General features: G+C 39.5%; 1 protein-coding gene across 1 annotated transcript in view; it reads right to left on the bottom strand.

Annotated features, from left to right (window-relative positions):
• Positions 1 to 647: 647 nt before the first annotated feature.
• PIEZO2 (piezo type mechanosensitive ion channel component 2) overlaps positions 648 to 22,455 on the bottom strand; it is a 285,479-nt gene continuing 263,671 nt past the window's right edge. Inside the window, exons 40-55 of the mRNA XM_036378969.2 lie at positions 21,435 to 21,824; positions 19,850 to 20,108; positions 19,150 to 19,332; positions 18,477 to 18,729; positions 17,586 to 17,718; positions 17,021 to 17,168; positions 16,693 to 16,907; positions 14,800 to 14,958; positions 13,347 to 13,494; positions 10,643 to 10,831; positions 10,105 to 10,197; positions 8,823 to 8,995; positions 7,337 to 7,453; positions 5,325 to 5,404; positions 3,863 to 4,031; positions 648 to 2,996 (exon numbers count right to left, since the gene is read on the bottom strand). Of these exons, the coding sequence (XP_036234862.1) occupies positions 2,744 to 2,996; positions 3,863 to 4,031; positions 5,325 to 5,404; positions 7,337 to 7,453; positions 8,823 to 8,995; positions 10,105 to 10,197; positions 10,643 to 10,831; positions 13,347 to 13,494; positions 14,800 to 14,958; positions 16,693 to 16,907; positions 17,021 to 17,168; positions 17,586 to 17,718; positions 18,477 to 18,729; positions 19,150 to 19,332; positions 19,850 to 20,108; positions 21,435 to 21,824 (2,962 nt within the window). The 3' untranslated portion in view covers positions 648 to 2,743. The remainder of the gene's footprint in view (positions 2,997 to 3,862; positions 4,032 to 5,324; positions 5,405 to 7,336; positions 7,454 to 8,822; positions 8,996 to 10,104; positions 10,198 to 10,642; positions 10,832 to 13,346; positions 13,495 to 14,799; positions 14,959 to 16,692; positions 16,908 to 17,020; positions 17,169 to 17,585; positions 17,719 to 18,476; positions 18,730 to 19,149; positions 19,333 to 19,849; positions 20,109 to 21,434; positions 21,825 to 22,455) is intronic.

Raw genomic sequence — 22,455 nt, 5'->3', positions numbered from 1 at the left:
TTCTCCAGGTGTGGTCTCACAAGTGAGAAATAGAAGGGACTAATAAATTTCCTTGACTTTCAAGGTGATCCTGTAAGTAAAGCCCAGCATGCTGTTGGTTTCCTTTGCCTCGAGAGCATGCTGCAACTCCCACCCCTGGTCTTGTCTCTTTTTATTCTAAAGCTGTTCCCAACCCATCTACCTAGTCTGCATTGCTGTAAGGGTTAGTCTGCCTCAGAGGCAGGATTTTTCTGCATTGCCCGAGCTCATGAAGTACCTGGCAGATAATTTCTCCAGCCTCCTGAGATCTGCCTTTCAAGGAAGTCCTGCCCCTGCTGTTGCAGCTGCCCAGCCCACGCCCCAGGAGAGAGCTGACATGCTCATGTTATCGCAAACCTCCCCAGACCGAGGTTCACTGAAGTCCACACTGCTGAAAGGGCACTCTGTTGTGTCCTCCAGGATGTTAATAAAGATGTTAGATGGTACTGGTCCCAGTACTGACCAGCTAGAATGCCCCTGGAAATTGGCTGCCACTTCAATTTTATCTGGACAGCTGGGCTCAAAGGATGATCTGGTACACTCCTCACCCATTGCAGGTAGCTACCCAGTCCAGATCAGTGATTTGACTATAGGCTGTTTTAAAAAGAAATAAATTAAAAAAAAAAAACAACAGAGGAATCCTTTTATTTTCAAAGTTTGATCAATCCATGAAAGAAAGAGCAGCACATTTTTTGCAAAGCCCAAATAACTGTACAGCTCGTTCTGAAGACAGATTATTTTTCCCAACAAAAAGGAGGTGCCTGTTGAAGAGAAGGAACCAGGAAGGGAGCTGGGACCAACTGTGGCCAGCATGGTTCTGCTGGCTGGTACCTTTAGAAACACACTGTATCCTTCACACTTCTTCCAGTGTTCATTTCCTTAAAATCACTGAACACCCAGGTGAGGATCCATCCAGCTATAAAGGACATTTTAGCATCCCTGAATGCTACGTCAGGGCTGCCCTGTATATTTCAATTTTCATTCACAGGACCTATGGAAGAAATGGAGCAAAACTTTGCAGGGGGGAATGCTGCCTGGGTATATGAGCAGCCACCTTTTCACTTCAGAGGAAATCAGGTTGTCTTCCAGTGAGTTCCAGTCATCAAATTATTTTATTGTTACAATATCATGAAGCAGATTTTATTTTGTGCACGTCAAGGTGCTCAAAGTGTTAGTTTTCACAGTATAGAATGGATGTGACAGCATTTGTCATGGAAGCACTCAGCAGAGTATGTTTCAACTTCATTTAGTTGTGCTGTTTTATGAAGTTCTGCAGTAAAATGTGCCAGCAAATTATGTTAGTTTCTTTCTGGTGATTAACTAATCATTCATATAATAAATAGCAGCTAACTACAAGAAAGAGATTTACTTGTCACAGATTAAGAAGAATGTCAAACTTTTCCCATTTCATGTAAAAAGGCAGAGGAAAAAATACTTCTAAAATGACTTTGCAACATGTGCTTTATTTTAAGTCATTACTGAATCAAAACTACAAGTATATCCTTTAAACATACCCTACCCACTCAATTACTTTTTTTCTCTTTTTTTTTTTTTTTGACGTGGAAAGAAACCTACACTGCAATGGTAAATTTTCATGCTGCAATGAGCCATTTGCTTCATTAATAATAGCAATTAAAAAAAAAAAGGACATTTCTCAAGCTCATATGTATGTCTATATTTGGGAACTTAAAAAAAAACCCGTCTCAGATGTAAAAATGTGACTTGGAATATGTAAACATTTTTGTATACCTGAAACACTGGAAGAAGAATATCAGCTAACAGCAAAACAAGAGTTGCCTTAAATCATCGAAATGGGAAAAAGCATGTCATGGGAAGCAGAGAGAAGCACACACTACTCAGTCTTTAAAGGGTTATAAGAAATGAAGTAGCACATTAGGTCATCGATTTCACTTTCTTTTCTCATCCAATGGAAAGCAGTAATGCTGAAGAGAATGGCCCAGCAGAACACCCCATAATTCAATAATTATTCTAGCCATTAGTTAATCTTGACGAAGTGTCAAGTTTCAGTTGCTTTTTCCTGAGAAAAGTCATTGATGTTTGGTGGAAATGTCTCCTGTGACTGTACAAATAAAATAAGGCATTTCAAGAGACTGTTTCTTGTTTTCTGACTGGTTTTTACTTTTTTGCTGACAGAGGCTTGTCCACAGTGTCCTTTGTACATCAAAACCTCTACTTTTCTACAAATGGGTATGGCTAGAATGTCTTCAGTTCCCAGTGTGGCCCTGGGTTCTGGGTGTCCTGAAGGCTCGTCAGTGTCCCATTACTGTAGCTTGAAAGTCAGTGATGTACAACAGCATATTGCACAATCCAAACTGTGTGGCTCCAGAGAGGATTAAGAAGGTACACTGGAGTCATCTGTGGGTTCACTCCTTTCATTTCTCTCTAAGGTGTAATGGTTGTCTGGAAAATTAAATTAGCCAGACAAAGATGCAAACTTTTTGCTGATTAAATTACAAAGCAGTCCCCAGATTGTAGAGGAGTGGCACATTAAAAATAACAAATCATTCAACCTTCTTCACTGTTGATCCTTAATTTGAAAGGCAGCATGGATTCCTAAGGCTGTAGCTTCCAGGATTCCTTCAGTGAAAAATCATTGCTACCCAACTATAAAAGGCTTAGCTCTTAAGAGAATATTGTGCTTTTTTTCTTTTTCCTTTAAAATTCAGATTTAACCAACTTGATTTGCAATGTGATGCCAAAGAGATCAATTTGTTTTTTCCCTAGTCCACTTGATCATAGTCTCTGGTGAGCGATACAGGAATATTAGCTTGGCGTACAGGTCTTCCTCTAGTTCCAGTTCTCCAGTCTCTCGCACCAGGAAAATGTCAGTGCACAGCTTCAGGATTCGGTCTACATTGGGCAGCTCCTCAAACATGATGGAGTGAGAGATCCCACTGAAGAATTCACGGACAAACTTCCCTATCACCAGGACAACTGAGGCATACAATCCCATAATGCTGAAAAGAAAGAAAGGAAGAGTTCAAATCGTGCCTCATAAAAGGGCAGCCAGGTGTGAGGAAGCTCATCCACATGGCTAACTGTAGTCTGTCAGTGGGCTGAACGTCAATTTCTAATTAGGGTCACGTTTCTGCTGTGCCACAGCATGAAGGAAAATAAGATCTCTTCAAACACCTCACAAATCTGGAATCATAAACAGCTGAGGCTGCTGACTTAAATTCATTGAGCCCAGTTGCTGATGGTTGCATGTCCTGACTGCTACAGCTTGGAAATCACAATCGGAAATCTGACAGCAGGTAAAGGCAAATAATCGGTCAGGTTTATATCTTATATTTTTTATTAAGGTATATGTAACTGGTGACAAACTAACATTTACCCTGATAATCTTTCTATGGGGACTTCCCCAAGATCCCACCAGAAGAGTGTATCTCCTGGGAATGCTTAGTCTCCTGCCTTCCTCTGTCTGTGGAGATGTATTTTATAACTCTTTCACACCCAGGGTCCTGGCTACAAGATTGGGAAGGTCACCAAAACCAGGCAGAGTTCAGGCAGAACTCAACCTGCAGCTGAACTAACATATTTTGAGTTATTTCTCTTCAGTAGGAAATTGGTGTGAAGGGTGCTTCTGTTTTTATTCCCACTGGAGAGCAGTTATCAGGGGTAATACTAACCGTGCAAACATTAATCCTTCTACAGATAATATTAATAGACGTGGATTTGAAAATCTCACAAAACCCCTTTTCAAAATGTTGTAATGTTCAAACACTCCAACAAGGACAAAAAATATACCCCCAATTCAGCAAACAGTCACTTCTACTTCTATCTTATATACTTTATTTAATTTTATGTAAAGATTTCCTCTTACCCATAACCAGCCAAGAATCCAAGGCTTGGTGGACTGACTTTATCACTGAATATGAAGAGTTCAAGACTCTCATGTGATGTTTTATGTCTTTTCCCAAGCTGATTCAAAACCCACCATTCTTCAGATGCATTTTTGACAAGGGAAACTGTAATATTTTCCCACTTGCAGTCTATTGAAAAAAAGAAGTGTTAATATATATACAATAAGAATTGCAAAATTCAAACATTTTGAGACAGATACTTCAAACATCTGCATTATAAAATGACTGAACAATGCAGAAGCAAAATTCTTCTAATACCATTTTACATATGCAAAATTATAAAACCCAGACTTCTGGGTTTTTTCTTTTGCAAATCTTATCTGAATCTGCATTAAATATTTAAAATATTTCATATCACCTACATACTCTTCTGTACAACTGTCAAATAATTTTGGTATTTTCAGGCCAAAATATCAATAGCACTCATCACTTCTGCATTTCAGACTTATAGAAACACATTGAACCTGGAAAGGTAGCAGTCAGCTTTTGTATCTCAAAGGGAAGCCATCACCATAAACCATTTGTGTCTGATATAAAAGATATTATTCTCTTGTACCAACAAAAAGGGTGCTATCCTGTTTTATGCATACTGATCACACAGACAGGAAATGAACTCTGGTCCTCCTGAGAGTACATTAGCAGTGTATACATTAAAGCCCTTTCAAAGAAACTCTGATTAGGGACCTGAACAATGACAGTGAAGCACTCTAGAAGAAATAACTTATTTCTGCTCACAGAGCTGGGTTCAGAATTATTTTTCTTGATGAACCTTGACAGGAACATACTACATAGCACTACTACTATTACATTCAAACTCCAAATTTAGCTTCTGTTGAGAAAATTGCTCTTGGATAAAGACTTGTTCCTACTATTCCAACCCAACAGGTTTTTCACACGTATGTATGTGCATGGGTGCACGTATTCCGTATGTCTGTGAGTACCTGTATGAATTCTGAAATTCAATGAGTTATTTGAAGTGGATTCTTTGTAGCCAATAAGGAAGGAATAGCTTAGAAAACCACAAAAATAATGCAGTGTCATTATTTAAGCTGAGGAGCTGCATTTGCAGAAATGTCAAACTACTGACTGTTCATGGTAAGGTAGCAGGGAGATGTGGAGAAGTGAAACTTGTAATCACTTACACATAAAACAAAGGAAAAGAGTTCCTAAAGCAGACTTGAAGAAGATGGACTTCATCCTTAGAGTCCTTACTGTTAAATCCAAAGCTAGAATACATGGAGATGCATTTTCTGCCTTATACTGTAATACCTTATCTCTCCTCAAGCTTGCAGACACCACGTAAAAACCATTTAAAGTGCATTTAACACTGAGGTGCCCCATAGCAGCAGTGAATATACAAGTGTGAGTGCTGCCTTGTACTTCTTTAAGCTATACTCTGTTTTCCATGGTCTGGAGACATACCTTTCAATAGCTGCTTTATGGGTTTTGCCAGAGAATCACTAGGAGCCTTGATGTAGTATGGATACACTTCCTCTAATGTTCTGGAAAAAAATGAGAAATAAAATATTTCATATTTTTATACCTCTAAAATAATTTAGAAACACCTAACAGTGCTATACACAGTTCCCACTGATTCTTGTCTTAAGTTATATCACTATAGTGTTCAGGCGTCACATCTGAAAATTAACTGGATTTTTCAGCTATGTTTTTTTCAGAACTTCAGCAGAGAGTTCTGTCCATAATGTCACCATTCACACACCATGAATTCCACATAGCTGGGGCACATGTGTTTGCACGGAATGCAGACTTTTAATTTTGTTTCCCTTTAAAAAAAGCTGCTTTTCTAGTTAGCAATAAAGTATATAATAAAGGCAGCACATTGCCAGTAGTAAACAAGCTAGAAAAATATGTTGTGAGCACAGCTATTACTTCAGAATTGCAAGGTGTTTCAATAATAACACCTGAAAAGAATGAGAATTTTTCATTGGGAAATATTTTCACAGCTTTTAGGTGGATTTCAAAATTCTAAAGAAAGATATTTGTAAAAGTTCTTCCACTGCACTCAAAATCAAATCATCTTGAGTGGGAATAAATTACCAGTATCTAGAGGGAGACACATTTCATTAAAAGCAGAGACACTGTTCTAACATTTTCTCTAATGACTGAAAAAGTCCAGGGAAGAGGAGCTCTCAGATAAATCCTGTGACACTTGGCTACATTGCATACACCAGGCTGAGGAAGAACAAGGGTGGCAATTGAAAATCCCTTCTGATCACTCCAACGGGTCCAAGAAAAGGTCAGCAGCTGAATTGTCCCAGCAGAGGTAGCAGAAAGCCTCCTGCAGAAGTATCTGAATTTCTCCTTCATGACCAAGTAAAAAAAACCTTAAATCTATAAAACTACTGCAAGACAGGCAAATGCAGCTATATTGTCTGCGTTACTGCTTGCCTTTGGCAAAGAGAGAATTATGAATTAATTAATTCTTCCCACAAATGAGAAAAATCTACCCTCTGTGGCCCTACATCACCTCAGGAAATATTGCTGTATCTTCACACAGCAGAAAAGAGGCATCAAATATTTTTAATTGCAATGATCACATGTGCAATAGCAGTCTGTATGTATGAGGGTGTGTGGGTGCAGAAAAACAGCTGTGCACAGAAAAGGCAAATCTAATTTCTACCTACTAACAAATAAGAACCCCTCAGAGTTTTCACAATCTCAGTTGCTCTCAGTTTAAACTTTTCAACTCCTTTGGCCACAAATCAGATCAAGTGGCCTTCAGGGATGATGTGTTGGCTTAGCAGTACTTAGAAACTACTGCTGTAAAGTAGTCCCCAGTGACAAGGTGGAAGAAGAAGAACCAGACTCTTTTCAGATCTAAAAGGAGTCACCACTGTGGTTAATGCTATAAAGATATATCTGTAGAATAATGTTTGATATCATATGAAGTGCATGCCTTGTGAATTTCCATCACAGGAAAAGATCTGATGTCAGAAATGACTGCAGATGTTACCCTTTGGCCGCAGTGATTTAACACTTCCTTGCCAATCTAGTACTATTCAGGAGTAACAATGTGAGATACAGTCTGGATAGTTATTCAGTTATTTAGAACAAAAAAATCTTCAATACAACATCCTCAGATCAAGTTGGACCGATGTAACTCAAAAGATGAGTTGAACTAAGAATATAGTGAACTTGTGCTTATCCAATAAATCAAAGAAAAGTTACTAATAGCTTCACCATGCTTGTCGTTGATGATCCTGTGTTCAGGGTCCTCTCAGCCTACATTTATAATAGGAAACAAGTTTTCACCTTTAATACTACTATTACTTGGTTTCAGTGCTGTTGGCATCTGTTATTAGAGGGGGATAGATGGGCAGACAACTGAAACATTTGCACTAGCTTGACCACCTTGGGAAATCAGGCTTCAAAGGGGAAAGTTTGCATATAAATAGAAAAAGAAAATAACTTACACCTTTTCCGGTTGATTTTCAGCCATCATTGTAGCAATATCTATTCTGGTATGTTTTTTAAGTGGGAAGGTAAGTTTATCTGATGCTATTTCAGCCTTGGCACCAAGGGAGAGATTCCTGTTATAAGTAAAAGGGAAAACACATTGACAACCTTCAATGAGAACATAACCTAAGCTGGGTGAGGCAGCTGCTGGGGGCTGCAGAGAAACACCCATGGTAGATGATGTGCAAAGGCAGGAAGCCTTTGTAAAAATGTATGCTGCCTCTGTGACACAACAGGACCACTTTCCTGCTGCTTGTGGCCTCCTGGGCTAGAAGAAAGGGAGCAGTCAAACAGAAGGTGACTGTGGTAAGTCCATAACATTTTCAGTTGTTCGTGTTCACAGCGTATCCCACAAGATCCAATTTGAGGGTGAAAAATGTCTCCTTGCACTAGTGTATGAATGCTTGTAGCCATGAAAGCATATGGGCAAACTCAGCAGCAGCACTAAAAATTAATGTAAGGCTCAGAAATGATGGAGTGATGTAATTCACTAGCTAATAGCCACTGCTTCTAGGAAAATAAGGGGGCGTGGGGGTGGGGATGTCAAATAAAGTTGCATTAAATTCATTATAAGCCTATTTCTGACTGTGGAAGAACGGACCCAGCATGTCCAGAGCTCCCACAGCAAATAGACTGACCTGCTTCTTGTGCATAGTCTTTCAACAATCCAGCTTCTACTTCCAAGGAAACATGTAAATAAGGAGGGTGCAAAGGAACTTGGATTCCATCGAGTGATGACTTAAACTCCAATTTAATCCAGTAATCTACAGGAACCCCATCTGGCAGACAGTAGCCAGCAAATGACCTTGGTGACTGGGTGTGCTCTAGCCTGAGTGCAAAAACTTTATACTCCAGGCTGTCTCTTTCAAGAACTTCATTGTAAAGTCAGTTCACTGGGGCCAAAGAAAGCTCACATGAGCAAAGGTCTCAACAAAATGGATCTGTGGCATTGTTATGGTATTTGCACATAAAAATTGTTGGTGTCACTTCCAGATTCCCTTAATAAGAGGATGAAGAACTTCTGTTTGTATTTCTTCATAGGTTTTCTGCCTTAACTAGGTCTAAGTGAATACACTTTCCATAAATGTTAGCAAGGTTTTTATTAAGGCCCGTTCATTGGAACATTCCCACCTAAAACTGGCTAAAAAATTCTTGCTTTTTCTTCCTTCCTGTCAAATCCCATTGAAAATTCCACCTGGACATTTTAAATAATCTATTTGGTAGTGGCTCTACTTTAGTTTTTGAGAACTGCAGGCAACAAATGTTTTCATGGGTAACAAAACTGACTTCTCTCTGTCTCTCTCCCTCCTACCCTCTGTGCTTTGCTCTGCCATACAATAGAATTTGCTAAAGAACTAAACCAAAAATACACTGTGAAACTGTTCTACTGAGCTAATGCTTGGCAAATGATCCATCCACCTGATAATAACTTTGTTTAATTACCTCTGAATGGTCCATGAAATAACTAAAGTGAAATCAGCATCAAAGTCTGTAAGTCCCTGTATCATTTTATTTCTACTGGGAGGGCTGATGGTCCATAAAGAGTTTGAATTTCCCTCCAGGTCTGCTCGAGTTATATCTTCTCTTGCATAGCCCTCTAGAAACTGCAAGGCAGCCTGTAGGTGCAGAAGAGGAAAAGAAAATTTCAGTGCAGTGATATTCACAAGACACAGAACTACATTTACCAGTCAGACAGGTTTGTAAATGTTTGATTAATTGTAAGTGCAGTGCTGCACACTGATTGTTTTCTTCAGGTACCAACTGGGGCTTGAGATAGGAAGGGGAATCAACAAAATATAGCCAAGCTAAAAAGGCAAAACAAAAATGGCCTCATTATTTGATGGCCATGTTGACTAAAGTGAGTCTGAAAGTTCATGAAACAAACTCTGTAGAGGGTATTTAAACTTGAGCTAAAATTTTACTCTGTCTTTTGTTAAGTATCTTTCTGCATAGAAAAGTGTCTGCAAAGGATGAACCAACTAGAACCATGTAACTTCCAAATGCATCTAGGTTACAATATTAGTGCCATTGTACATGGGCTATGTGGTAGGATCTAAGATCAAATTCTAAGATCAAATTCTTTAATGAGCTAGTAGCAAGCACTTCTTTTAAAGTTATATCTGATCAAATGTTAGTTACATTAGCAATACAACAGCTCCTACTAACTACTAGTCCTTTTCCTGAAGAAACTTGTGGAAACTGGGTGTGTTGCTCCATTAAACACTAAGACTATGCTTAAATATTTTTTTTTGAGATTTTTATGTCAAAAAATTTCTAGGCTATGCACACTTTCTTTTGACAGCACCACCATTCCCCACTAGAAGGTGAAAGATGTGCACTCTAGAAAGGAGCATGGGGCTTAAAAGTGCATAAGGCACTGCTTTGTCCCCACAACATGTTTTCTTTGGCAGTACACAAACAGCATCGCATCTCCCAAAGGTTTGGGTCATTTAGAGGAGAGGATTTCATTCAAACAACAGGACAATTAGGGTTTCTGCATTCCAGGATTTTGTGCAAAGATGTAGCTTGTCTCACCATAACCCAGCACTGTCCTGACAAATTATGTGTCTGAACTTTTTTTCATGCAAATCCTCTTTATAGAAATAGCTTCCAATTGATGACAGCACTGATGACCACTTACAACCACACAAACAAAACTCACAAAAGGCCTCCATGGAAACATACACACATTTTTAAGAAATGAGGTATTCTGCTTTTCACTTACAGTGTTACCCCTATAGCTTCTCAGAAAGTCATTGAACTCACTCGGATCCAAACTTTTGAGCTGATTCTGCTGAGCACTCATGGTAAAAATAGGCTGGGAAACAAAAGAACACATGCTTATCACATTTACTTCACATTGGCTGCTACATACACAGTCCAGCATCCTGTGCATCACAGTCCAAGACAATTATGGCACTCAATTCAATGAGACAATGCTATAATCTCCTTCCTCTGAGATGCAAGCTGCCTACAATTACCTTATATCTACCATGTGGACCTGTAGAATAATTTATTCAGTTTCCATTGGCAGTAGAGGCTGGTTTTGACTTGAAAATGAGGATAATATTTTGCATCAGTTATAAACTAACATATTTTTAAATCCAAAAGGTTTAAAAAAAAGGTTTAAAAGCTATTTATGGAAGCTTGCCAGGTACCTTGCATAAAGCAGGAGAGCTCAATTCAATGGAAGGAAGAAGAAATAGCACAAGGAAATATAATGCAAAAAACAGAGTTTGTTTTTAGTGTTTCTTCTTTTTTACCTGATAACCTCCTAAAGTTATTGTGATTGATACATCTAGAGGCTTGTTGGTGATGCCTGCAACAGATTTGATTAAAGACATGAAGAGCAGTGGGAACCAGACAATACAAATCAGCAAGACGATAATCATGCCACCCATTCCATACTTCACAACTTTCTTTTTCTTCTGGCCTCTTGGTTGGGGATATCTCTGCAAAAGCAAACAGCAGTATGGTAACGTCTTTTCTATCAAAGGCACACTTTATAAGATTTGATGAGTGAATATATAATGATCATAAGGCTTCCCATCTCATGTGGTTATTTGCTACCCCATTGTCACAACAGCTATTTTGAGATTTTTTTAGCCAAACCTGCACAGACACCCAATTTCTGATGGCAACAGAGAGAAGTGACAAGTGAATCCAAAATGTGTGTCCAGTGTGAAAAATATTGTAGACCTCTGTGATTTTGATTCTTCACAACCATAAAAAAAGAAGAATTTAGGTAGGATAATTTGATTTTTTTTGTCTAAGCGCTAGCATGAACTCACAAGAACAATATATAAAATAATAGCAGAAACAGCGATACAACAATTCGTTCCAAAAACTGCTATTATGAGGGACCCACTTTCTTGTATTTGCACTTCTGAAAAGTTCTATCACAAAACTCCTTAAGGCAGACTTCCTCTCACAGGTCTTGAAATGCTGCAAACTGTATATTGTGGCAGATGGGGGGAGCAGGAAAACTGCTTGCCAGCAACTGACAAATACAATCAGTAAAATTTCTGATATTGGCTACCTCCACATTCATTTCACACCTCACTTACAGTATTTCTAAGAGTTCACAGGCTTGATCCGTTTCTACACTGACTCCAATTAACTAATGTTAAAAATGTTGTTGCTGTTTAACTAATGTTAAAAATGTTGTTGCTGTTCCTAAAGTCTGGATACTGCTGATGTAACATCCTTCTCTTTCTTAGCTTCTGAGGACAAAAGTGACCGCTTTTCTTCTCCCTTCCAAGCAAATCACATGGCATGTCTGTTCTGCCTTGCCCATAATTCCTGTCCTCCACTATTTGCCTCATGATTGAATGCTCTTAATACTCTCGCCATCCTGTAAAATGTCTTACTTTCACTGTAATTTATTTTGGTGTAATTCTCTTACTGTGGTTTAACTCCACAGTGTTTAGTAGCCTATCCTCCATACATTGCATACCACATGTGCAAAATAAATATGCACTGTACTGCACTGCACCTCAAACACCCCAGGAATCTGGCTTTCAGGAAATTGTTCTTGCTTTGCAACATGAATCCATAAAGCCCTAGGAGAATATTACATTTGTAATACAATGCTTTATTTAAAACCAATTATTTACTTTTCAGAAGCAGTGTATTAAGTCATTTGTCTCATGCTACAGAATAGTATTTTCATTAAAATATCCTATCAAGATTAGCAGGGGTATTATTATTATTATTATTATTATTATTATTATTATTATTATTATTATTATTATTATTAGTCTGGAGGATAGTAGTTCAGGCACTTCTAATGATGTTATAGAACATCTCAGAGGGACTCTAGCAGTCGAAATACTTAGGCATTCCCCTCAGTGAGAGAGAGAGAGAACAGAAGTACCTTCACCAATACTTGCAAAGTTGTAACACAGTTATTTTTCTGTATGGCATTAGAACATACATGCCAGCTTAGACATGGGAATCCTCCCATGTCAGATCTCTGCTACACATAATGTGAATTGTAGCATAAAAAAATGTGGTGAGATAGAGAGTCAAAGTAGAGCTGGGTTATTACTTCCCCAACTCCTGAAGTTCTTCAGAACTCCTTCCATTCATGGCAGAAGTGGGAGTCACAGAGAAAAAGCCTATATGCATGATTTGTGTGCACTGTAGCTCTGAGTTAATCTACGTGATATACTTAGAAAGCCATTGCCATTAAGAGACAGGATTATAATAAAAGTAGAAATACGTCAGTAACACTTAAAAGTAAATCCACTTCAATGCAGATGTAGAATTTCTGACTGGTTTGGTCACTCTTAAAATAATGTTTAATATCTTTTTAAAATTGGCAAAATGAGCAAGCATATGGTTGCAATCTTTATAGCAGTTACAAAGAATCCAGAATTTGCAAGTTTAATTTGAACTGAAGCTTAAATGATTTAAATAGACTGAAATTTCAGTGAGACAAATGGTGGGTTTATCTGGCCTGCAGTTCAGTTCTGGATGTGCAGGGACTCTCCTGGAATAAAGGAGCCAGCTGAGTTCTCTCTGCAGTTACATGAACCCAGTGTCCCTAAACTGCAGGGCATGAGCTCTTGCTTCTACTGTGCTTTCTCCTCAGCTGCAGCTTCCCTGCTACTCCAGGTTACTCATTTAGTTGTGTGTGACTGTGGGAATACCAGGACTTCCAACCCCAGCCTTGAAACCCAGGCATGCAATTAAACCAGCAGGCACATGCTTCTGGAGTTCATGTTAATGGTGGAAAAATCAGCTGGACACAAAAGAGAAACTGTTTGAGGTTTCATTCACAGCAGCTGCCAACTAACATAAAGTACCCAACAGTCTGGATATTTCTGAACACAAGTGCCAGGCATATCTTCCAACAAACTTTTTGTGGTGGATTCCTCAATTGTTTAGGGACTCATGATTATTTTACTTCCCTCCTGCATGGGGGAAGAGAAGATCTGAATCACTCATATGGGGTTTCCTTACTTTTTCTGACTCTCGCCAACACTTCAGGATGAATATATGAGCATAGATATCTTCAACACAGATCCAGCTGGAAAGACTGAGAGTGGTATCAGTCCAAACCCAGTCCATTACTGCTCTCAGCTCGGTCAAAAATGGAACCAGGCGGAACCTGAAGGGAGACCACAGCAGATAACTTGTCAGAAACAGGGGCATCACATCAAACAAGCACAGCACGTGTATATATGACAAAAGGGAGAATTAAGACAGCATGAAAAGAGATTAATTGGGGATTCTGTAAACACAAATACAATCACATCCTTGTTTTACTCTAGATCTTGCCAGGCCATAAATGTGCTTATGCATCATTATGTCCATAACTGTGATTGAGCCCCTGATGGAATAGTACAAGATTTCCTAGATTCCTCTGACCTGGGAGAGAAGCACATGGATGGGGCTGCAGGAGTACATGGGAGAGGAGAAGCAGGATCGTGGGATTAATTTTAGACCACTAAATGTTGCATGGCATCTTTGCAGTAGGTGGGCAGCCCTCTGCTACATATGGAACTGGGCTTTGTGACTCAGGATTAAACAGCAGAAGAAGGTGGGAATCAACAGCAAATCAACATGCAATGAGCAGCTGTTCACAGGGCATCATTCCCTTTCCTTGTCCCACACTTTAAAGAGTATTTCATGTGAGGAAAGCTTTCTTCTGTAACTTTTACTTGGAATGCAAGAAGCCTATTCTGCAAATACTGTGAAAAGGCTGAAATGATTCAATTTTTTTCTGTGAATTACACATATGCTTCAAACTGGCTTAATCACAAGGCCACTGTAACAGTGTAAATGGAGGATGTGGTCTGCTTGTGTAAAACCACCTTTCACTCAGAGATAATGCTATGCCTGTTCCTTGCCCTAACTCCTGAGGAGTTTCAAATGTGCAACACTTTTCAAAGCAAACATATTTTCTTTTGTGCTTATTTTTAAGTTCCAGTTTCTGAGGTGTGTTGTCTTTCACTCCATTCCTTTCACCCGCTGAGGTATAGCAGGTAGACCTGCTCCAAAGGTCTCTTTGGGATTTGATACCTTATTACTTTTTAGGACAGCAGAATAAACAACATTACCTGTTTTCTTGCACAATATGTAGCCCCTATTTCTATTCACAAGGTGATTTCTAAGAAGTGTTGAAAATGTCTATTTATTTCATAGGGGATTGAATGGCTGACTGGTATATCAGGCTTCTGGTTTCAGATCAAGAGATGGGATTTTATGAAGTTTGCCTTCATAAAATTTTTCTTTTTCTTGTGGACTACAGAGAATATATGGCATATAGTGTGCAAAATTTACTGTGCTGTGCAAAATTTACTGTCTTATTTCCAGCAGTCTGTGAAGAAAAGTCATGAATAACCCCCTCATTTCACTATAGCAGATCCTTATTACACAAAAGAAAGAAGAAAGGCAGTAAGTCTATGCTTACCCTTGAAATAAGAACAGGTTGACATAGTTATAACTTTTTGTGAGGAAGTTGCCAAGAACACGAGTTGGATATCCGCAGCGTATCTGATAAGCTGATAAGCCAAAATAAACACATTTCACAAAATACCAGAGCTGGGCAACAGTGTTCTGGCTAAATTTCCTGTAAAGGAAAAGATAAAGGAAAATTATGAGCTTTGTATCTGTGCACGACCAAATTAGCTTGAAATGGTTTTTTGCTCCTGGCAGTTTCCCCTTCCTGAGGTCCTGTGAAAAGGCCTTGGTTGCTGATCCCATGGCAGAGTTAAAAGAGTATTGGAAAGACACTGAATGAAAAAGTCTAAAACCAGCATCCACTGCCACCTCAGGCTCCCTAAATAGTGAAGGTTTTGGGCAATGCCCTCTCCCTCTGCATGCTGAAGGTCCCTTGCTGCCCAACATGGACCAGTCTTCCTCAGCACCCTTGATTGCCCAGCCCTCAGTGATTCCTGGGCAGGGGCTCAATCAAGGCAGCTTTAGTGGCTACTTGTGCTCATGGCAGCACCTCATACAGGAATTTAAGATGGAGTGACCTCTGAAAATATTTTCTGCTTGACTCAAGTCTTATTCCAACAAATAGTTCAGACAGCTCTTCACTTTCTCTTCTCCAGACTGAACTAACCCTCAGCCTCTCCTCACATGTGCCATTCTGGTTGTTATTCAATAGCACAGTGGATCTGCAGCAGATGCCTCATGATGGACAGCATTTTCCAGCCAGCCATAACCCAATATTTTCAATTAAATCCCACAGAAGCATTTTAATTAAGAAATTTGCAGGGGGCTCTAATCTCACTTAGAAGGAATACAGGATGTTTCAGATGCAGATTTGATATTAACAACTTGATAGAGATTTCTCAAAAACACAAAGTAAAAATTATTTTATTTCCTAACAATTCTCAATGTGCAGTAGATAAGAGATCCATTTGAAAAATGATTTTTTTTTCAAATTTGTGCACAATTGCTACTTCACTTTCTTTTTGAGAGGAAGTGAGACTTTTCAGTCTTCTTTTACACTATAAACCTATTTCTTTTTTCCCAGTAAAATAACTTGGGTGTTAATGAAGTGTAAGGTGCCCAGGTGATACACTCAATTTCCATGGATAGCAAATGGAGTGAGGGGAATACTTCAAGGCAACTTAAAGTAGGAAGAGGGGAGTTAGCCAAACACTATGGATGGAACTTTAACACCTCTGCACTGCAGACTGCAGTGGTCAGTGCCCTGAACCATGAAATGTTGAATGAAAAATGAAAATGAAATGTTAAATGAAAAATGTTAGATTTGGGAGTGAGCCTAACCAGGTATGCGACATAAAATTTCATGCAGCAGGTGACCACCTCCACATCACCTGCAGAGCCAAGGGGCAGGAGCACAGGAGGAGAGCTTTGCTCTTCAGAACAGACACATATTTTAGACATTCCTTAGTTTAAGGAGATTTAAATCCACAGTTCACACATTTCAGGAAAGTGCTAAGTTATAAGTTACTCTGAGGGAGACATTTTCTACTCGCTCTTCTAAAGCAGCATGCAGCAGTCTTGGGAGCAGGGAATTGGATCAGAGGCCAACATTGTCTCAGATGAAGTCTCTAATCACTCAATTACAGGCAATTTCTCTTTCACCTGCTTGCATTTTGGCCTAAACTGAGAATATTTCTGTACCTATATAACTAATTCTTCCTCAAACTTATATTGGCCACAGTTACTGCTGTGGAAATGCATTCCAAATTTCTGCTTAGAAATGAGGCAAAGAAGAAACCTGGTCATGATTCCAAAGCCTAGCATAAACATCCCCAGTTGAAATACAAAGAACTTGGTAGAGCATCAGTATTCCACCCATATTGTTTCTTTATAAGGCTTATACCTTTCTGTCACTCCAGGCAAGATAAAGAACATCCAGAAATGTATTCCGAAAACAAGGATGACCTGGAAGATTACTTTTCCCATGACAGTCTTTTTGAGGTACAGTGCTCGATCTACCACCATGGTACCAAACTGAATGAGCACCATCACCAAGAATGCCTCTGGGACCTGGTCCTCTGATAATGAAGAGGTGATATCTGCTGCAGCAGAATGTTTCTGAAAAGCAAAATATAAGAGTGGTCAAGGAAAAAGAACACTTGCACGATATTTAGCATCTACAACACGTAAAGCCAGCTGAGGATTTACAGATAGATGCCTCTGTGACGTACCCCAAAAGCCCAAAATCCAAACACAATAATGATGAAGTCCACTGTATCTGCGAGGAACATCAGCACGTACACATCAGTCACTGCACTGTAGTCTGGATGAATAAGATTGTAGAAAAACTGTCTAATGGGCATGTACACCTGGAGAGTCCTAAAACAACATAGACCACAATGTGATTTAATAGCACATAACTTGCACTGAAGAAAGTAAAGGCTGAGTGTGATATGATTAATATTTTTAAAGATATCTAAGATCTACTCTGACAGCCTTCACAGGACTGCAGAGACACCAGTCCTTTGTTCTGATTGCTTCTAAACCACTGTATTAGGATTTGTTCGGTAGAAATATACACAGCCAACCAAGGTCATAAGGGATATTTAACTTTTTTATCAGGAAGATGCTATTTTAACAACTGCTGATTTGTCTGATGTTCAGCTGGTGGGACATCTGCATACAACAAACACTTGAATTAACATCAGTAGTAGCCTACTCCCTTTAAAATGCTGGCTTACTGCTTTACTGTTTGGAACCTCCCCCCAAACCCACACAAGTCCTCATATTGCTCACTTTTTAATTGTAAAAGCCTTGGCTTTGATCATCTGTTCTCGAAACTTTTCCATGAGAAGCTCTTTTCTAGATTTTTGCTTGATGCTTAACACACTGCTTCCCTTCTGACTGCTGTTCCGTGTACTGGTACTTCCTGGAAAAAAGAGGAGCGAAAGAGAAGTCAATTCAAAAGAAAAGTTTAAATACTAAAGTTAGAAAGTAATAAATCTTGAGACTTCCATTTCATATGACTCCCACATTTGAAAGAAGCTTTGAAATGAATTCTTCTTTTTTCCCCCAGTATGATAAAATCTTGAGAGCATCCAGTAAAGGTTTAATCACTGGCAGATCAGAACTTGATTAATAGCTATAAAAAGAGAAAGCAGACTAGTGATAAAAGCAAGTATTTGATTGATCTGACTTAGTCACCTCAATTGGTATTATATATATTTAGGCTAGAGTATTCCTGCCCTTTTTACAAGATGAGACATGTAATCTGTTCCAATTTAACTAATAAAAACATTTTCTTAATTCAAGTGTCTACAAATGTAGATATGAAAAATACATGTGCTTTGCATTCCCTCTAGCTGAAGATTATGCTGGACCAGAATTTCTGGATCTGGGCCACACCGAGCATTCCTTTCCCAGCTTTTGGATAATGTCATTTAGAAAACATAATGAATCACAAAATATGGCTCTCCATTTGAACTTTAGGAGTGTGGTCAAACATGAAGGCTTGGAGTGTGTTCAAACATGAAGATACATTGGTTCATATCCTATTTCATCACTGAGAAGCAGCAGGATTCAGTAGCCCCTGGGAGCTCCTCAGCAACCAGCCCAAGGTTTCAGTAGAATTATCCTATGGGAAATGAACATTTGTCCTTCTAATCCCAGAAATGCCATGACATTTACCTCTCTTAGATCTGTGTGAGGAGAAGCTGGACCTGTGAGAAAGCTGGGATATGCTGCTAGAACTCTTCCTCCTGATGGCAGTCTGCTGCTCGGGGAAGTGGACATGGATGGACTCCACAGATGCGGCAAGATTGACAGATTTCAAAGAGGCAGAAGAGCCTCTCCTGCCTCCTGTCAGAGAGAGCTCATCATCAGTATCCTCTTTATTACTGGAGCTGTCTCCTTTCTCATCCTCATCCCACAATCCATGGCACTAGTAGAAAAACAAGAGAACGTATCAAGCCTGTATTTCTGTCACAGTATTTATCACAGGCATTGCTCAGCTCAGTCACGTGTTCACAAGGGAGCAGACAAATTCAATGTGTTGGGATTTCATAGAAACATTTAGGTTGCAGAATTTCTTTAAGATCATCAATTCAGCTGCTAACTCAGCACTGCCAAATCCACCACTAAACCATGTCCCTCAGTGCCACATCTAAATGTTTTTTGAACATTTCCAGGGATGGTGACTCAACTGCTTCCCTGGGCAGCCACTTCAAATGCTCGATAACCCTTTAATGGAAAAAAAAATTCCTGATAATCAAATTAATGACTTCTTTATATCACAAGACTGATTTTAAAATTAAAATTAAAAATTAAATATTAAATAAGAAACTACCTGAACCCAGATTACCTTTAAAATGGATCTGTGAAAGAATAGAGCAAGAAGCTGAACAAGATCGTAGTGCACATAACCCTCTTTCTTCTCAATGCCAATAATATTGGGTGGATGGTAAGGTTTATCTTTTGTGTAATCCACATGTTTATTCCAAGGAAAGAAGCCAAACTGGAAGAAGTATTTGATGACAATGGCCACCTGTTTGGAAACACAACACACTTGGGGTGTTTTATAAGCATGTCAGATATAATAGCCTCATGACAGTAAGAGGGATAAAATATATCTGCTTTGTCAGTTTTATGAGAACATAAACAAGCATGCTTATTACTACAGAGGCATAACACCTCATGTTTCTCCAGAAATAAAGTCAATCAAAATTCAGCAGCAGATGATACTCAGTGGTACTTGAGATATCACAAGCAGTGGATTCTGTTTCTTGATTAACCATTACAAAGCAACAGTTTGCAAATGATCTGTTCTTGTGAGAACTGCTTTACATGCCAGGAAGGATATTGTTCATTGCAATGGAGGAAATAACTAACATGATCTTTCCATACCACAAAAATTTCTGAGGACTTTAGCAAATAGTTGTATTATTATGATGGGCCAAAGGCCCAGCCCAGATCCCAGGGATCAAAACCAGCAAGGGGGCCATGCAAAGATTACAACTTCAGATTTCTCTGTTCAACGTGGGCTTGCAAAACCAGCAGCATACCTCAGTGTAGACAATGGCTGTCATCCAGAAGCGTTTGCTTGGCCGAGGAACAGACAGCATGGCCCACAGGAATATAAGGATGGGAAGCACCAGGGTTATCATGGAGGCAGAGATCATGTGGTTAAGGATGATCACAAAATAGCAAACCATTTCTGACCGGGCCACCAGCGTGTTGTACAGGGCATAAATAAGGAGCAAGACTCGAGGCTGACCGACGTAGAACTTCTCTGACTCCTCCAACTCGTCATCATGAAACATCCTGCGAGGAGCAGAGTACCACAAATGAACTGAACATGAACTTCACAAGAGCTGCTTCTCAAATTGCTACTCTTTTTCCTTTTGAAAAGTATTAAAATCTGCTGCTCAGTCCAATGGAAGAAAAAAAAAGGGGGGGAATTAGATATGATAATCAAATAGCCTGATTCTAAGCTCAGAAAACAAGAATTTCAGAAAAAATAACTAGAAGCACTGTTCTGCTGGTTTTGAATTTATTCAGAAAGAGAATCAGCCTGGCCTAAGCACTTCTACAAACATGGCTTTCCTACAGCTGCCCAACCAACACATCTCAAGCAAATCACCCAATACTGGTATGGATTCACATCCCATTTATCAGCACAGATAGGAATTGAGAGAAAAAACAGAGGTACATCACCAGACCTATATTTTGAATTGTCCAGGGGCACAAGATTAGAACATAAAAAATACCCATGAGCATTAGATGTGCTCAATCTTCTATTTATATGACTCAAATAAATAGAAATGGCAGCAACTTTCATATACATTCATAACCCTCTTAGCTTTTCATAAAGTTTCTTGGATTGAGAAGGGATCTTACCAAAAAGAAAAAATTGCTTAAGAAAACCAGAAGACAAGGCACTGCATCTGGCAAAGTCAGATCTATACACCCTCTCTCTCCAGGTGAAGGCAGACTGAAAGGCAGTTCTGTGCTTTAATATTTTGCCCCTGCTTTCGGGGAAGCCCTCTCCAACTAAGTCAGGCCAGAGAGCAGCTGAAGATGTGTAGTGGCACCATCCCCACCTCAGTGCTGGTTGTGCTAGTGAGCACAGTGTCTAAGGGGCAAAGAAGGGAACATCCTCTCCCTTATGAAAGCACCTAGCAAGGTGGTGTCCCTCCATAACCCTCAGCTCCCACTGGCTTGAACAAAAACTGCCAAAGGTCAGAGTTTCCCTTTCAGTAATCCAAAATAATTAAAGGAGAAACATTTTCCCAGATAGCCCTGGAGGAAACTCATTTGAAATCACAGCTGCCTGGAGAAGAGAAGCCCTCTAAAAGAATTTTTAGAAAAGCTCTTGACCCCAAGACAATTGCAGCACAGAAATTCAATGCTAATCAGAAAGATTAAATATGGCATCTAGGAAGAAAGCAGAGATTCCTTCCAAGATGAGTTTGAGTCACTTTAGAAATCTCTAATTAGAACAACTGCACAGGAAATGAGCTTCTTCCCTTAAACCAAACTTAGCACAAGGTCTGTATCAGAATTTGTATGCTAGTTCTGAAACAAACCCCAAAGTAATAACAAAATTTTACACACTGTGATCAACAATTTTTCCTGGTTGATTCTTACTTGTTCAGGAGCAGCTCACTAGCTGTGAGCTCGTGCGTCAGTGGGGGCAGAATCCTGTCGAGTTTGTCTGTCCTACTGTCGTCCGGGCTCACCATCATGAGGCTCTTCCCAGCTGAGTCATCTGGGGAGCCAAAGGGAAGGTGTTCAAAGCTGACAGCTTTGCTGTAGGAAGGTGGAGCTTCTGCATTGCTGTCCACTGTGGAGTACAACGGCACATCGGTATCAGGAGTATATGCAGCTCCTTCTGAATCCAGGCTATAATCTTCCACCTCCTCTTCCTCCAACCTCGACGCAGAATGAGCTCCTTCTTCCTCGTGCTCCCCTTCTACCTCCTCAATGGTTTCTGTGGTTCCCTGACGGGAATAGAGCATGGTGACCTGTGTGGGTTCACTGTTGGAGATGGATGAAGAAAGTCAGCTGAGTTTTACAAGACTCATGATCAAGAAAAGTTTGTTAATTGTACCTTTATGCAGACAGCTGAGCAACCTCATTGCATTCCCAGGCCTCCAAAGTTCATATGATCTGGTAGAAAAGGTATTATCCTGAACTCTTCTTATACACATGGAACATCTGGGTCCATCTGTTCCCTAAATGACATCCCACTGAATTCACAGTGATTCACCATCTTTTAGCACCAGCAAGGGGCAAATTAGTATAATCAACAAGAGAAACTACACTACCTTTCTGAAAGTAGTTCAAACAGAGTTCTGAACAGAGTCAACACTTGCTATTACATCTATTTAGGACATGCTCCATGGTAAAGGATAGGCAGCCATGGGATTCCTTCTAAACACAGTGCTTTTAACAACCACTGTATGAGTGTTGTACACAACTGGAACATGAACTGAACACACACATATCAACTCTGATTCAAATAAAAGAAGATGTAACTTGCTAGCATGAAGAAATACAAACCAAATTACAAAACTGTTCCAGTAACAGGGTATCTTGCTTACCTTTAGATTGCCCTATGTTCTTCCATACAGTCTTCCCTTTTACTTTACCTGCCTTTACTTCTGCA

Source organism: Molothrus ater, chromosome 1, assembly GCF_012460135.2.
Source record: "Molothrus ater isolate BHLD 08-10-18 breed brown headed cowbird chromosome 1, BPBGC_Mater_1.1, whole genome shotgun sequence".
Lineage (NCBI taxonomy): Eukaryota > Metazoa > Chordata > Aves > Passeriformes > Icteridae > Molothrus > Molothrus ater.
The sequence above is the reverse complement of the archived record's forward strand: the minus strand, read 5'-3'. Positions and strand labels throughout refer to the sequence as shown.